Source organism: Rattus norvegicus, chromosome 14 (assembly GCF_021556685.1).
Source record: "Rattus norvegicus strain SHRSP/BbbUtx chromosome 14, alternate assembly SHRSP_T2T, whole genome shotgun sequence".
Classification (NCBI taxonomy): Eukaryota; Metazoa; Chordata; class Mammalia; order Rodentia; family Muridae; genus Rattus; species Rattus norvegicus.
Genome location: NC_141547.1, coordinates 101,986,046 through 102,003,240, shown reverse-complemented (window position 1 = coordinate 102,003,240; position 17,195 = coordinate 101,986,046). Strand labels below are relative to the sequence as shown.

Below are 17,195 nucleotides of genomic sequence, written 5' to 3'. Positions count from 1 at the left end.
TCTTGGACCTTTCCTTCTCCTTCAGGCTCCCTCCTACAGAAGACACAAGACCTACGTGCCCACCTTTGACATACAGGCCTGTGAGCCCAGGAGGACATAAGCTTTCCCAGCTGACTCACCCCACAAGCCTGGCTCATTAAAACACAATGCACTCCAGAAAACCTCTGTAAACAAATGGCTGTTCTTGATCCGTTTTCTCCAGTCCTGAACTTCCAAGTCACTGTGCAGGTTAAGGCGCTAAGTACTAGAACAAGCACTAGACATGAGAGGCGAACTTCTTCATGTTCCCCCAAAGAAACTTGCCAACATTAGGGATTAATGCATTTGTCTAAAGCAGTCTTGGGTGTTTTGAGTTTCCCAGGAGAGAGCAGTCACTGAGAAAGGACAGCTATCCTTGGCTATCTGGAAAGCCTTCTGAACATTGACAGTAACTATTCTGGGGAAGCCTGGAGCCAAGGAACCCAGGCTGGGCCTAACTAACCAAATAGAGACATTTTTCCTGGAGCCTCAAAGGCATCTTCGTGAGTGACAATGTATTTAAAACACGAGCAGCATCTTAACACTTACTCTCTGCTTTGAATACTGCCAGCAGATGATCTGAAATTAATTCTTCCACCGAAGATTCCATTTTCCTTTCCCCATCAATTATCCAAGGAGTTTGTGGCAGATTCCTGGAGTATTTATTGTATCTGCCTGCCAGAGAAAGATCAGGAAGTTGGAGGATGCTGCGATTAATGTGTGAGGACAAACTGGGAGGCAACAACTACTTAGTAAGTTTGCTACGCTGGATGCTAGGATAGAAAAGAAGGTCCAGCCCTTAACTAACAAACAGTCTAAGGTGGGAAGCCGTCACATAAACATGGAGATAATTAAGGTTTAAAGTAACAATAGAATAGCTAGCTTAGAAACAGAGACAGTGTATCAAATGACTGAAACGATTACTAATGTGACTGGCCGGCTTAAAGAGTTACACGATGCTGTGAAACACAACAATAAGACTGCCTTTCCAATCATTTCAATATCATGGTCATTGCTGATGTATTACAGAGAATTAATTCTGTGAAAATTTTAAGGACTTCTAATTTAAAAAAAAACAAAAAACAAAACTCCCCTACCCCCTAACAAACTATGACTCACTGCCTTTAAGAATAAAGCTACCAAAAAAATAAAATAAAAGCAGCAACAAGAGGCAATCAAAAGTAAAGAGCAATTTCATTTAAGCTTTTATTATAGAGCAAATATAACTTTTGAAACGAAGCAAAAATCTGTTTGCTATATACCAATTAGGAAAGTCAATACATTTTCTTTTTCTCTGGATAAAGCCAAGTGTTTAGACACAGAGAGGAAAGTGAAATTAGTTTTCTTAAGTTGGTTTTTCATGTTACTAAGTGCCCTCTGCCTTCCTAGCCTCCTCTTGCTCAGGTTCGGGCCTCCCTACATCAGTGAGACCAGAGTCAGCAGACACGTTCAGGAAGGGGCTCACAGGGTATGTATGTCTAGATGAAATATTTACCAGCAACGAAAACAGCACCATGCGTGCATTCAACTTCAAGGACAGTGCATATAGTTTTGGGGGAGTCTGGAGGACAAGGAAATTGCCTGAAAAACAAAATAAACTTTATGGACACTAATATTTGAGACACACATCACAGAACCAAGCTGCGTCAGCCTGGTCTGAGAAACTCAGAACTCAAAGATGGTACCTCTCCCTACCTCAGAGGTTTAGAGCAGAGAGGGTTCTTTGGGCCTGCTACTTTTCAAATTTTACTGTGTTGTTTTAAAGATTTTTATGTACATGGATATTTTGCCTGCATGTGTGTCTATGTAACACATGTGTTGAATGTCTATGGAGTCCAAAAATGGTCGATGGATCCTGGAAATTGAACACAGGTCCTCTGAAAGAACAGCCAGTGCCCTTAATCACAGAGTCATCTTCCTGTCCCCATGTCTGTTTAGACTGAGATAGGGCCTCGCCCTGTATCCCAGGTTGGTCTGGAACTTGCTATGTTGCACAGTCTGGCCATAATCCATTTGACCTAGCCTCCTGAGGTCTAGGTTACAGGAATAAGCTATGACGTCAGCTACTGAGTGCCACCTTCTTTTTAAGATTTATACATCTGTGCATCCCATGTGTGCCCGGTGCCTGAGGAGGCAGTGAACTCCCACGTGGGTGCTGAGTTCTACTTCTAACACACAGCAGTGGTACCAAACAAATTGGGGTTTTTATGCTGCCCTACACAGTCAGGGGATCTTATCTGCCCAGTGGTAATCTCTAACAGCCTGCAGACTTCTGGGGAAAACCCACACACACACTGTAGAAGCCCCTCTAGGCTCTTCAGTCATTTTGTTCTATCTGGCACTTGCTGCTGGCTTAAACAACCCTGCATTGCCTGGGTAGAGCTGCCCTGTGGTGGCAACTGCTCCCACTTATGGGGGTGTGCCCTACCTATGGGGACTCCTCCTGCACTTTCCCTCCTCCTTCCTTCTCATTTCAACTGTGACTGTGGCAGTTACCCCCCAGAGTCCCGAAAATCGACAAGCGTGGGTGCTACTCTCTTTGCCTTTAGTCTGAGAGGAGAAGTAACAACGTAGCCTCTGTCCATCATTTAGGAAGTCCCAGAGCAGGACTGGAGGCTACCTGCAAATAATCAAATTCTGACCTAACCCCAAACAGGGGCTTGGAATTTCTCTACGATTTCCCAACATACCTTAACAATAAAATCATTTAGAAACCCAGGAACTAGTATTTATATAGTCTCCTTTTTAATTTCAATTTTCTGTGTATGAGTGTCTTGCCTGCATGTATGTCCCTGCATCATGTGCCTGCCTAGTGTCCTCGGAGGCCAAGAGAGAACATCGGATCCCCTGGACTGCGTTACAGTTGTGAGCTGTCATGTGGGTGCTGTAACTGGCCCCAGTCCATCTTTCTAGCCTTGACATACAGTACCCCGTACTTTATAAAATTTAATAAAAATATTTCTATTGTAAGACTCATTTCTTACTTCATAAACAATAAGAAGCCCCATAATTTTTTGCTTGATATTTATTCAAGAATCTTCTAGAAGGGAAGCTATAGTAATCCATTTTTTTAAAGCACTGATAACTAAAATAGAGTTCATTGCACTTCTACATACACAGAAGACGAGATAACTAAGATCCCTAGTGTGGCGTGCAGAACAGATCTGAAGCCAGGCTCCCTGACTCTCCTGCCACGCTCCTCTGTCCACGAGGACACTCGCACACCTCCTCTCTCTCCTTCAGAGATGGCCACACTACAAAGTATCAGATTTGGGGATGGAGCAGGAAAAGCACTAGGCCTATGGACCAGTAAATTACTCAGTTGAAAACCTCCCTTATTGGAAATCAATGTCCTCCTCTCGAAATCAAAAGTTTGGGTTTTGGTCCCAAGGACTGGATCCAGGCTCAGCTCTGCCAGGCAAGTACTGTCCCAGGGAGCCACTCTCTGGCTCCTCTTCTGTGAGACACGGAAGTCCGGGCTCGCGTGTTCATGTGATGAACATTTACTAAATGCTGCACGTGTCAGGTGCTGTCAGGCTAGGACAGGCTATGAGGAGGCCTGAGAAGCACACAGCCTGAGTGACAGCCAGGCTGACATTCCCACCGCTTCTAAACGTGCTCAGTGCTCCGTTTCTGAACTTACGTGAGGAAGTCTTCTTCTTTTATCCTACTCAACGCTTTCAAAACGGCCATTCTGGTGAATACTGACTGTATGGTGTGAAATGAAGAGATATTCATCAACTAAGCAAGAGCTGAAACACAACTGATTAGAGGAATTACATCACTCTAATATTTAAAATCAAGAAATACGTAAGAGTCCGGGCCCCCAGAAAGTGAGTCAAACTTAAGTGCTCTTAACTTTAGCCTGTACCTGGCAAGCCTCTCTAGGCCTCTTCTTCAGTCTACATTCTTAACAAAAGCAGCCAGGGCATCACGGCATCAGGAAGAAAGACACATGGGACACTTGGATTCAGCTCATTGTCTCCTTCTTGTACAGTTCTGTGAGCCGAAATCTTTCCCTCCAAAATATTCTGTCAGGGTGTTTTATGCAGCAATGGGAAAGTAACCAAGGCAGGGTCAGCACTGAAGCTGCCCCACTGCTGGGTGATGACCGGACTTGCGGCAGGAATGTGGAAGAGCTGGGAACCCTGAGGAGAGTAGCTCTTGAATGTTCTACAGAGCCTAATGGGCCACTCTCATGGAAGGGATAAGAGAGCTGTGCAGAATGTGGGAAGTTCAGGCCTGCTTCATGAGGTGTCAGGCAGAACAAAGCTTCTGTGAGGACAACTAGGGGCCACTTGTGGGACCTCCATTAAAGAGATGAAGAGAAACCTCCTGCCCAGCACTGGGACACAGGAAAGGTATTCCGAGGGCAAACCTCCTGCCCAGCACTGGGACACAGGAAAGGTATTCCGAGGGCAAACCTCCTGCCCAGCACTGGGACACAGGAAAGGTGTCCCGAGGGCAAACCTCCTGCCCAGCACTGGGACACAGGAAAGGTATTCCGAGGGCAAACCTCCTGCCCAGCACTGGGACACAGGAAAGGTGTCCCGAGGGCAAACCTCCTGCCCAGCACTGGGACACAGGAAAGGTGTCCCGAGAGCAAACTGCACACACTGAAGGTTCCACCTGTGAAGGGTCAAATTCATCCGAAGGAAGTAAGCCTAAATCAAAGGGGTTCTTGGTTCCTAGAAGTGTTTCCCCAGGGTCACCACACAGAAGATGATACAACTGTGGGCCAAAGGAGCCAGACTCCAGCCTGAGCCAGCAGCAGAACCCAGCAGTGCATTCACAGGGCACTGGTTTGTTAGGTACAGAAGATGCAGGATTCAGGGGGTTGTGGAGCCCGGCTGTGTGGTTTCTGAGAACTGCGACTGGGTAATGTATGGAATGACTGCAGTCCTGCAGAGAGGCCCTTAGATGGATGGCTACAAGTTCCAGGCCAAACAAGTTTATACAGGTTGTTCTAGGTGACCCCGAATAGGCCTGTCTCAAAACCCCAGAAGAAAATAAATAAATGCATAAGGTAAAAAAATGCATTGACCAAATGGAAATATCTAAAGACCAGTTCTTGTGATGTACCAATGCATATTCACTTCACTGGTAATATAACAAGGAAAACTACCTACCTGTTTGTTTTTGGCTGGTTTGAAACAGTCTGGGCAAACTTCACCTCTGAAATAAAATTTGAATTAAGATAAAAGTTTAGCCAGGTGGTGGTGCACACCTTTAATCCCATCACTTGTGAGGCAGAGGCAAATGTATCTCTGTGAGTTTGAGGCCAGCCTAGTCTACATAGTGATTTCCAGGACAGCCAGAGCTACAGAGTGAGACCCTGTCTGAAAAATAAATAAATAAATAAATAAATAAATAGGAGGAGGAAGAGGAAGGAAGATGAAGAGGAAGAGAAGAAAGAAAGGAAGAAAAGGAAGAAGAATCTTTAATGAAATTATATTAGATTGACATAATCAAAATACATCATATATGCCTATATTTATATATTTTTATATATTACATATATACACATATATTTGTGAGTTGCATTGGTTTCTCCAAGGAATCTCTACAAAGGGGCATATTTTAAATCTAAGACATGACAAGTTCTAAAATGCTCACAAGAAAGAAAAACAATACTATCCTCATAAAAAAGGGAAACATTAACAGCTTTACATAATTGACACTTTTTATGGGGCAACTTACAGGAAATGGCAGTCTTGAAGTGTTTCTGGGTGAGCAAAGACCACACTCACTTCGAACAAGCTCTACAAATGACAGAAGGTTTTCAAATGAGCAAAAGGAAACTAGCAGTTACCAACTATGAATGGAACAGAAGCCAACCCCCAAGACTGCTCAGAAGGGCTGCAGGGACCTAGAACACTGGTATAGCACTCTCGAGCCTGCCTGTTTGCTTTAGGAAGGAGGCGCTACTTCTAAACCCAGTAACCAGTGAGACTAGCAAAACTTAAAACTAAGGTTGTTGCTTTGTTTGCCTGTCTTCTGAGATTGTAATATCATTCTGACATTTCTGTCTTCCCTTCCCTCCATCCAAAACTCCCGATACCCTTCCTCCTAAATACGTTTTTAAGTCAAGTCAATCTGTGTCGGTGTTGGACAAATGCATATATTAGAACAGAGATGGATTAAAAATTCAGGCCTGGAAGGACATAATTAAAAATCGAAGAGACCTTCCAGGTCCCTACTGACCAATTACTAGCAGGAAAAAAACATTTTGTTCAATTCTTTCAAGAATTCTGCATGGAGCCTCTGTGTGTGTGCGTTGTGTGCGTGTGTTGCGTGCGTGCGTGCGTGCGTGCGTGCGTGCGTGCATGCGCGTGTCTATTTGGAGGCTAGAGGCTAGCCTTATTTTCTGAGCTGGGGCCCTCGTACTGCAACTGTCCCTCACCAGTTAAGCCAGGCTGGCTGGCCAGCTCTCTCTGGGAACCAACCTCTGCTTGGCTCGTGTGCAGTTCTGACGATCCTCACTGTGGTCCAAATGTCTGTGTGGCAACACCAGCAGAGCCATCTCCCCAGCTTTTAAGCTTATTCTTAAAGTATTCAAGTTTGGTTTTTTTAAAAATGTTCTTAATTTTTGTTTTTTCAAAAGTGACACTTCCCCATTATAAAATAATCGAGCACACTCCCACCCCTCAGTGTGACGCCATGAGCTGTTGAGTGTCTCTCTTCTATTAGACACACCGTTAGACATTTTAGAAAGCTGCCTTAGTAATTGTCTAACTTCATGGGTAACTTTCAGTTATAAGGACTGTGAGACATTAAGTTATAGAAAATAGTCAAATTATTAAAAAAATTGCTGCAGCAAAAATGTCTGTATGTGAGTAATTTCATGCTATATATATCTGACCTCTGCAGAGACTATTCAGGACTTGACACTGAAGCGAAAACTACCACAGCCGACTGTCTTCTCATTGAGCTCTCACTACGTCTACCAAGCCTGTCTCTGGAAACACAGTAACAAACGGTTCCTGTTTTGTTCTGTATCCTAATCTACAGGATAAAAATAAAACTAACCAAGTATTTCCTACTCAAGAAAGCCAGCTGGAACCTACGCACACATTACTAGGTCTTTTGTCTTCCACTTTCTGCTCTTTGACTCAGTATGTAAATTCTAAAATTGTCTGCTTCAAAATTGAAATTTGAGGTAAGAACAGTTTATTAATGACTTCGCTAATTTCCAAAGTACTTTTGTTACTTTGTTTCCCTCTCAGACCATCTGTGAGGTAGTTTTACTGAATTCTTTCAGTATTCAGTTTAAAGAGCTGATCCTTCTGGTCTTAGTCCTTAAGAGGGGAGGCAAAAGGGTCAGGAGTTCTCAGCTCTACAGTAAGTTCAAGGTCCACCTGAGTTATAAGACCCTGTCTCAAAAAGAAAAAAAGGGGGAGATTATTTTTTTACAACCATATAGAGCGTATCGTTGAGAATGGTTTTTAAAAACCTGATTAGCTTTAAAGATGGCATTGTGACTTTACTTGAGTAGGGATCTATCTAATACTTGGGTAATTCCCTTCATGCAAAACGAGCAGTGAGCCTGGACTAGGGAAACCTACTGTCCTATGAGCTGGGCATCTGTGCCGTGTTTACACAGGGAAAACCTGGCAAGCTCTCCCAGGACTGAGGCCAGGCGATCTCTAGAACTGAACAGAGGTCAGGTGTCCCTGATTCAAAGGCCTAAATCACAGAGTCTTGAAGTAACTCAGGTATTATGGGATGAACCCACTTCACTGTTTTTCAAAATCTAATGTCAATGTACTTGAAAGCAAGATTAGGCACAGGTCAGTCAAAATTAAATAGTCTCGAGTTAATTCAATTCTTGCTTAGATTTAAAAACCCTGTGTGTGTACATATGTGCACATGCCTGTGCGTGTGTATGTGTACACGAGTATATTTTGTGTGTGCAGTGTGTGTGTGTGCGTGCATGCGTGCGTGCGTGCATATGTGTGAGTGTGTGTGTGTGTGTGTGTGTGTGTGTGTGTAGGTCAGAGGGTAAACTGTAGTAAATGATTCTCTTCTGTCACCGAGTGGGTGTCAAGGACAGAATTCGGGTCATGAGGCTTCATGGCAAGCACCTATACTCCTGAGCCATCTTGCTGGCTCCTTGATCAGTTTTTAATAGATTGCTCTTTATCAGTACATCTGTCCTTCCAGCTAAACTGCAAATTCATTTCAGGTAAAGATTCGGTCCTAGACTTTTAAGGTCAGTGTGTTCCCAGTATTTGTTATCTTCCTAAGTGTCCTGGACCACAAAGAGAAAAAACAAGCAAGAGGCCCTAGCGTGAATTTTGAGAGTTCTAAGTGAACAGTTAAGACCTTCAGAGACATCACTGAGTTACATAGCTTTTGGTTAACCAGGCATCCAGCACTAATGCGGTGGAGCTGTGAGTAGAGGTCACCATGGCACTGCCGTTGTCTGATACCTTCCCATCAGTGGGGACTCCCAGCTCCTCTGAAAACAGGGGGTGAGTTATCCACTTGTAGGCTTCCTTCAGCTGAACGACATCATTTCTTCCCAGGGACAGGCTCTGCTTTCTGAATAACAGAAGAATTAATTTACTGCGTGAAAAAGTCACTGTTCATGTTAACGAGAAGAACAGTTATTTTAAAATAATGAGTACCTACTATGTGTCAGGCACTGTTTTACATAGTAGACAGACCATTAAATAAATGCGACAAAAATTCCTCGCCTCATAGGCCTGTATTTTAGAGACAGCAAAGAACTGGCATTTTTAGTGGTGTGTGAGCCTATTTTTGAAGATCCAATGAAAAAAGCACACTAATTTATTTTCCTGAGTTGGAATCGCCAGATTCCAAGATTTACATATTCTGGAAAGGTCAAATAAGGTGAATGTTTACTGCTTGGAATTACGAAAGTATCTAATACAATGTTATATCCATGTTACAAACATTTATATCTCCTCCCTTGCTGAAAATGGCACTTATTTATGGGAATCAAAGTAAAAGTTGCTGCCTCTCCAACCCCTCATTGCTTAGGAAGAAACATTAAATCCTGAAGTATCAACATTCTAGAATGTTCACCAGTGTAATATGAATTACATAAAAATCTCACATTCCCCTAAAATCTACGCATGAACCAATACATCCGTTTTGATAAATGCCCAATGTGAGAGCTAGCTTTAGTATGCAACCTGCAATTGTTAATAAAAGGGGATTAAGGAAGTAAATACAGAGTACAACATTACCAAAACCCATCTACTTTGTCGAGAACCCCCAGTTATTACTAAATAACAAACACGGTGAGGGCTGGTCACAAGGCTTGTGACAACAGATAGGGCAGAGTCCAGTCATGAATAATCTCTTTTGTTTTTGTTACTGTTGTTCAGGGACAGGATTTCTCTATGTGGCCCTGGCTGTCCTGGAACTCATGTAGACCAGGCTGGCCTCGGACTCTGGTTCTAGTGCTGGAATTAAAAGTGAATGCTGGCACACTCCACCCTGAGTCACCCATCTTCCCGTCTAAATCTTCACTGACAGAGTTACTACCTATAAACAATGCAATCGGCAAGACCAGCCAAAACTACTAAGTCCGGTAGGTAAAGTTACAGTGAGTTGATCTGGAGAGACTGTGGGTACTAGGAGTCGAGCATGGACCCTCTGGAAGAGTACCAAGTGTTCCCAGTGTGGAGTCATCTCTCCAGCCCCAAGAAGTATATTTTAAGGGATTAAAAAGTAGAAACAGAAAAATAAACTATTTTGAAATTGTTTATAAACCCGAGAATCTAAAGAGCTAGAGCAAAAGCTAACCCTGTTAAAACATTGTTCTCTCTACACTTAAAAAAGTTGTTATTCCTAAATTCTAAGGCTTTGAAACTTAACACCTCATTAAGCCTGCAATCTTTGATAAGTATGTGGCTATTTCTCCTTTGAAAAGGGAAGATGCAGACATGAAATACAAAACAAACAACAATAACAACAACAACAAAAAAAAAAGGGAAATCTCTGAACCACCGATAATCTTCTAATATAGAAAGCTCTGTTTCCTTCTGGGTTTTTCTCACTGAAGTACATAGGAAACGCCAGTAATCACACAGGCCCTCTTTAAGTCACAGAATGTTTAGTTAAGAACAAAACAAAACCGAAGAATTAACAATGTTTTTTAAACAGGATTTGGCAACCAAATCCTGATTTGAACATGTAAGATTCTGTTTACATAACCTGATGTGTGACGTTTTCTTCAGTACAGGAATGGCTCATTTAACTACATAGTGCCACCCTGAAAAGGGTATACATTATATGTGGTATTTAACACCATACTACATTCCTTAAATCCAAAGATCTAAATTCCAAGGCCTATTTGTCTTCTAAGAGACTGCCCGTAAGTGTTCTCTGCAAACTCACTGTTGCTCTGATAAGCAGAATGTTACTTTTTATGGCTTATCCTCTAGTTTTATAACATAGCTTCAAGTACACATCTAAAATTTGTTATCTTAAGATAGCCTCCCAAACTACATGCAGAACTGCCTGATGCTTGTAAATCTGTGTCTATATTAGATGAGTCTGGTCCTGGCTGCTGTATAAGGAAGCCAACTAGGCCTGGTGCGTACAGAAAGTAGCCCTGTGCCAGCATCTCTGTAGCTGCTGAGTGTACCCTACAAGGTGAGGTGGTGGCAGTGTAGTAAAGGTGCCCTAAGAACTAGGTGGCTTGCATTTAAATGGCAGCAAAAACTCCCTACCAAAATTACTTACCCCATTTCCTGTTTTACCAGCAACCATGCAGCATGCTGTAGGCAAGTTAGTCACACCCAGAAAGGAGAGAAAAGGGAAAGTGTTCAGTAAAAATGAAGCTCCAACATCATTAGCAAAGGGCTTAAACAATTTGCTAATTCAACTCCTCTTACTAGAAGATGAGACAGTATTTACTGCAGCAACCTCAGGCTCCGTTCAAATAAAAACACCTAAGATTTCATTTTGCAATGCTGACTTGCTGTGCTCTAGGGATTGAAAGTAGTAAGGCCTCGTGGTATATACACTTGGGAGAAGCAGGAAGATCAGAAGTTCAAGGCCAGCCCTGACTGCCTAGCAAGTCTGAGGCCAACCTGATTGACATAAGACCCTATCTCAAAACCAAAGAGCCCACAGTGACTGAGCATACACACTGCATCTAAAGCAGAACTGAAGGGTCTGGTTTCAGTTTTCTTCTATAACTCCATCTGGCTCATGATATATTTACATGGTCAGGAGTTAAAGTAGTATCTGCCTTCAACTCTCTGAAAGACAACAAAAACCAAGACAGATTTATCCAAATGAAAGAATAGATAAGCTGGGCGTGGTGGCACACACCTTTACTCCCAGCACTGGGGAGGCAGAAGAGGCAGGTGGAGCTCTGAGTTCAAGACCAGCCTGGTCTGCAGAGGGACTCACAGGAAAGCAAGGGCTACACAGAGAAACTGCGCCTCAAAAAAAAAAAAAAAACAAAAAAACAAAAAACCAAAAAACAAAACAAAACAAAAACCAAAAAACAAAACAAAAAAACCAAAAACCAAAACAAACAAAAAAAAAACCCAAAGAAAGAATAGATATACAACAAAATATATAGTAAAATGGTAATACTTATGGAATCTAATGTGGGTTGACATTTCTTTCAACTTTTTTCATGCATTTAAAAATTCTACAGTGTTAGGGAAACTTAATCTGGGAAAGAATAGTTAAAACTTGCGAACTTTGGAGGTTAAAGAGGCAGCTTAGGTTATAAACAGAGGCTGCCCTTACAGCATCCACACAGGAGCTCACCTCACTACTCCTCTTCTGGCCATGGGGGCCAGGGATGCACATACATACAGGCAGGCTAAACCTTGTGAGCACACACGTCATACACATTAGCCATTACAGCTACAGAGTGTGAGCTCTGACTAGTCCACCACGGAGAGGCTACGGTTGTTACCTTAAGAGCTCACCTACAGATTACAGAACACAAAGCAGATGCCCGCTTATGTCTGCAGGAGTTGATCACTCCTTTGCATCCCCAAACCACTATGGTAATTCCGGAGTCTCCCTCACTGATCAATATGAACTATAGAAACCCTTTGGACACAATCTCTTATCCCTTTCTCTGCACTTCTGTTGTTTTGAGACAGGTTCTCTTTGTGTAGTCCTAGCTGACCTAGAACTCAAAGTGTTGGGACTAGATGTGTGCCCCACCACACCTGGCTGTCTGTACTTTCTAGTGACCTTTCTGTCTCTTCTTCTGAGTTACTTCCTCATGATGACATCAGGGTACACCGTGATTATAGAGTGTCAGAAAACTGGAGATTGCCGAGGGAAAACAAACAACCATGTGTAATACAAAATTAAACCAAAAGCCTTCATATCTGAGACTTGCTAACAAGTTTTCCCTTCCTAATCCTCTGCCGGTTCCCTGCTCAAGCAAGCTGCAGGTTGTACAACACTAATCCCACAGCAGGAGATAAAAGGGTGAATCCCCCAAGAAGTCAGTTTTTACCACATGCTAATAACTGCCCACACCTGTTTCTGCCTAAGGAAAAAAAAGAGCATGTCTCTCCTTTTCAGGTCACCAAGAGAACTTTAATAAATGTTCTATTCTTTTTTTTTTTTTTTTTTGGTTGTTGTTAATTCTTTTTTTTATTGGATTTTTTATTTACATTTCAAATGTTATCCCCTTTTCCAGTTTCACATCCATAAATGCCCTTTCCCATCCCCCTCCCCCTGCTTCAATGAGGGAGTTCCCCACCCACCCACCCCTCCCCAGCCTAACATTCCCCTACACTGGGGTATCTAGCCCTGGCAGGACAACAGTCTTCTCCTCCCATTGATGCCCAACAAGGCCATCCCCTGCTACATATGCTGCTACAGTCCTGGGTCTCTGTGTAGTCTTTGGATGGTAGTTTAGTTCCTGGGAGCTCTGGGGTGTCTGGTTGGTTGATATTGTTGTTCTTCCTACGGGGTTGCTAACCCCTTCAGCTCCTTCAGTCCTTTCTCTAATTCCTCCATTATGGACCCAGTTCTCAGTTCAACGGTTGGCTGCCAGCATCCACCGCTGTATTTGTCAGACTCTGGCAAAGCCTCTCAGGAGACAGCTATATCAGTCTCCTGTCAGCATGCACTTCTCGGCTTCATCAATATTGCCTGTTTGGTGGCTGTATATGTATGGGCTTGGATCCCCAGGTGGGGCGTCTCCGGGTGGCCTTTCCTTCAGTCTCTGTTCCAAACTTTGTCTCCGTATTTCATCCTGTGAATATTTTTGTTTCCCCTTCTAAGAAGGACTGAAGCATCTGCACTTTGGTCTTCTGTCATCTTGAGCTTCATGTGGTCTATGAATTCTATTTTGGGTAATCCAAGCTTCTGAGCTAATATCCACTTATAAGTGAGTGCATCCCATGTGTGGGGTTTTTCTGTGTGCTTGTTACCTCACTTAGGATGATATTTTCTAGTTCCATCCATTTGCCTATGAATTTCATAAAGTCATTGTTTTTAATAGCTGAATAGTACTCCATTGTGAAATGTACCACATTTTCTACATCCATTCTTCTGTTGAAGGGCATCTTGGTTCTTTCCAGCTTCTGGCTATTATAAATAAGGCTGCTATGAACATAGTAGAGCATGTGTCTTTGTTGTATGTTGGAGCATCTTTTGGGTATATGCCCAGGAGTGGTATAGCTGGGTCCTCAGGTAACAAGCACTATGCTCAATGTTCTGAGGAACCTCCAGACTGATTTCCAGAGTGGCTGTACCAGCTTGCAATCCCATCAACAATGGAGGAGTGTTCCTTTTTCTCCACATCCTCACCAGCATCTGCTGTCACCTGAGTTTTTTATCTTAGCCATTCTGACTGGTGTGAGGTGGAATCTCAGGGTTGTTTTGATTTGCATTTTCCTGATGACTAAGGATGTTGAACATTTCTTTAGGTGCTTCTCAGTCATTCAATATTCCTCAGCTGAGAATTCTTTGTTTAGCTCTGTACTCCATTTTTAATAGGGTTTTTTGATTCTCTGGAGTCTATCTTCTTGAGTTCTTTGTATATATTGGGTATTAGCCCTCTATTGGATATAGGATTGGTAAAGATCTTTTCCCTGCCATTCTGTCAGGCTGCCATTTTGTCTTAATGACAGTGTCCTTTGCCTTACAGAAGCTTTGCAATTTTATGAAGTCCCATTTTTCCATTCTTGATCTTAGAGCATAAGCCTAAGATTTTTAAGATTTTTTTTTCTGTCCAGGAAATTTTTCCCAGTGCCCATGTGTTCAAGGCTCTTGTCCACTTTTTCTTCTATTAGTTTGAGTATATGTGGTTTTATGTGGAGGTCCTTGATCCACTTGGATTTAAGCTTTGTACAGCGTGATAAGGATGGATCGATTTGCATTCTTCTACATGCTGACCTCCAGTTGGACCAGCACCATTTGCTGAAAATGCTATATTTTTTCCACTGGATGGTTTTAGATTCTTTGTCAAAGATCATGTGACCATAGGTGTGTGGGTTCATTTCTGGGTCTTCAATTCTATTCCACTGATTTATCTGTCTGCCTGTCTCTGTACCAATTCCATACAGTTTTTATCACTATTGCTCTGTAATACTGCTTGAGGTCAGGGATGGTGATTCCCCCGGAAGTTCTTTTATTGTTGAGAATAGTTTTCCTTATCTTGGGTTTTTTTTTTTTATTCCAGATGAATTTGCAAATTGCTCTTTCTATCTCTATCAAGAATTGAGTTGGAATTTTGATGGGGATTGCATTGAATGTGCAGATTGCTTTTGGCAAGATGGCCATTTTTACTATATTAATCCTGCCAATCCATGAGCATGGGAGATCTTTCCATATTCTGAGATCTTCAATTTCTTTCTTCAGAGACTTGAAGCTCTTGACATACAGATCTTTCACTTGCTTGGTTAGAGTCACACGGAGGTATTTTATGTTACTTGTGACTATTGTAAAGGGTGTCATTTCTCTAATTTCTTTTTCAGCCTGTTTATCCTTTGAGTAGAGGAAGGCTACTGATTTGTTTGAGTTAATTTTATACCCAGCCAATTTGCTGAAGTTGTTTATCAGGTTTAGGATGATCTATTCTTTAGACAATTGGGGGGAAAAATCCATATTCTAGAATAATCAATAAATTCTTCTGCCCCAACAGAATCAAATGGCATTAACGTTAACACGTTTAATCAAGTTGAATACCAGAGGCGATATGTTACACCTCCTGAAGGTTCAGGAGCCACTCAGTTTAGTCCTAGACTCAGCTTACCCGCAGCTGAGAACTCATTCTAGCTGGCACATCCTAGGGAAGTTGGCCACTGCTAGCTCAGGTGCTGTGTTTGCTGGTCACACACTCTGGATGCTGGTACGCATTCCTCTAGCTACAAAGAAGAGTGAGCTGGGGACTGGCACCCATCCCTCGCTGAGCTTCCTGATGGACGTAATATGACCAGCTACCTGCTGTGCTTGTTCCCACACCTTCCCGGCCACGAACCTCTGGGAACTCTGAGCCAAAATACACGCCCCACCCCCACCCCCACCCCCTGGTCTAAGACTAGTAATTAAAACAAACAAAACTGGAATAGTCAGAATGTTTTGAGTGCCAAATCAGGACATGAACCCAAAGACTAAAACCAAAAGGAATGGTCACATTCACATGCACACACCTCACACGTATATGAGAGCTACGCTTGGTCCTCAAGTCTATACAACCCATCAAGGAAGGCATCATGCAGGCGTGTCCATCGCCTTCTTATGGGCTAGCGCGGGAAAAAGATGGAGAACCTCCTGTCCTGACATTCATCACACACAGGAAATTTAGCACAAAGTCCTGAGTTTCAGGGGTCTGAGGGAGTGGAGGGGAAGGTCTGGCTTGGAAATTATCAAGATGCACTGTATACATGTACGAATTTTAAAATAGTAAATGAAAAAAATTCTAAAAATGATAGTCATATATCCCAGAAACATGAAGAGAGCCCACTCCTCATTTCTTATTTTCCTCCCTGGTCCTTACAGACATCTAAGTCTGTAAGGGAGAGAACAAACCCTTGCACAGAAGATAGGTGCTCTCTCTGAGTAACCACTCGCAAGGTGGCTTTCTCGTCAGCCCTGCATATCTTAGCCGTAAGGTAAAAAGGTTTCAACACTTTGTCATTTGTGGAGGTGCCTCCTGTGTAGTAAGATCTCACTGACATGCAGAAAGACAGACAAGTATCTGCCCATGAACAAACCATAAAAGAAAAGAAAAAGGCAGTGAAAAGACAAGAAGCATTAGTAGCATGGGGGTCGGGGGTGATAACATCACTGGGTTATATCTGAGGACAGGGGACCCCCTGTCACACACAGTTTGAGGAACTGGTTCCGAGAACTGCCTGTGTGGCCAATGGAGAACGTATACTCCAAAGAGAGGAAACTATGGTGCAAAGCCAGAGGGTGTTAGGAAAGCTCCTGGAGCTCTAACAATGCGAAGGTTGGGTGGTGAGGCAGGCAAAGGTAGACACAGGAACTTAGTTCACAGGATTCCATGCTAAGGCAAATTCAAAAGCATTTCATGGAATAGAGCAGCAGCAGGTCGAGCATATCTGTCTCCAGGAACACTCACTGTGAGTGTTCTAAGCAAACCAAAGATACCAGGCAGTAAACCAGTGATTCAAGTGAGAAATGACGTGTTTTAGTACAGCTGCTGAGGATGAAGCACAGAGGTGACTTTAGGAAGTAAGGAAAGGGGCTGGAAAGATGGCTCAGCAGCTAGGAGCACTGGATGCTCTTCTAGAGGACCCGTGTTCAATTCCCTATACCCACAGTTTACAACCCTTTCCCTGGGGTTCAATGTCCTCTTCAGGCAGGTTGTGGGCACTGTATACACAAAGTGCACATACATATACAGAGTGCACATACATACACATATGCAAAACACTCGCATGGACTAACAAAAGTGCTAAGGAGGTAAGGAAGGCACCAACTAGCAGAACGTCTGCACCAGCTGACATTTGGAAGTTTGTAAATACTACCAATGCCACTGAAAACCTGAAGCCTTCCGAAGCCTATGTGTCGTTTCAATTTATTTATAGCAAAGATGGGACAAATATGGACTTCTCCCAGTGGGAAATGCTAAGAGTTATGTGGGTAGCTGGGGGCTCACAGCTAATGTGTCACATGTATGCATGCAGAGACAGAGGGAAACGGAGAGATCCTCTGTTGTTTTTCTCTGAGGGTTGAGAAAA

General features: G+C 42.9%; 1 protein-coding gene across 4 annotated transcripts in view; it reads right to left on the bottom strand.

The window, feature by feature from the left end:
• Pus10 (pseudouridine synthase 10) overlaps positions 1-17,195 on the bottom strand; it is a 62,010-nt gene that overhangs the window by 23,551 nt on the left and 21,264 nt on the right. For 3 of the 4 annotated variants that reach the window (XM_087583588.1, XM_087583589.1, NM_001401164.1), the window contains 7 exon segments: positions 10,738-10,772; positions 8,451-8,562; positions 5,719-5,780; positions 5,148-5,193; positions 3,662-3,726; positions 1,514-1,599; positions 568-693 (listed from right to left, as the gene is read on the bottom strand). In XM_087583588.1, the coding sequence (XP_087439714.1) occupies positions 568-693; positions 1,514-1,599; positions 3,662-3,726; positions 5,148-5,193; positions 5,719-5,780; positions 8,451-8,562; positions 10,738-10,772 (532 nt within the window). 4 annotated transcript variants of the gene reach the window in all.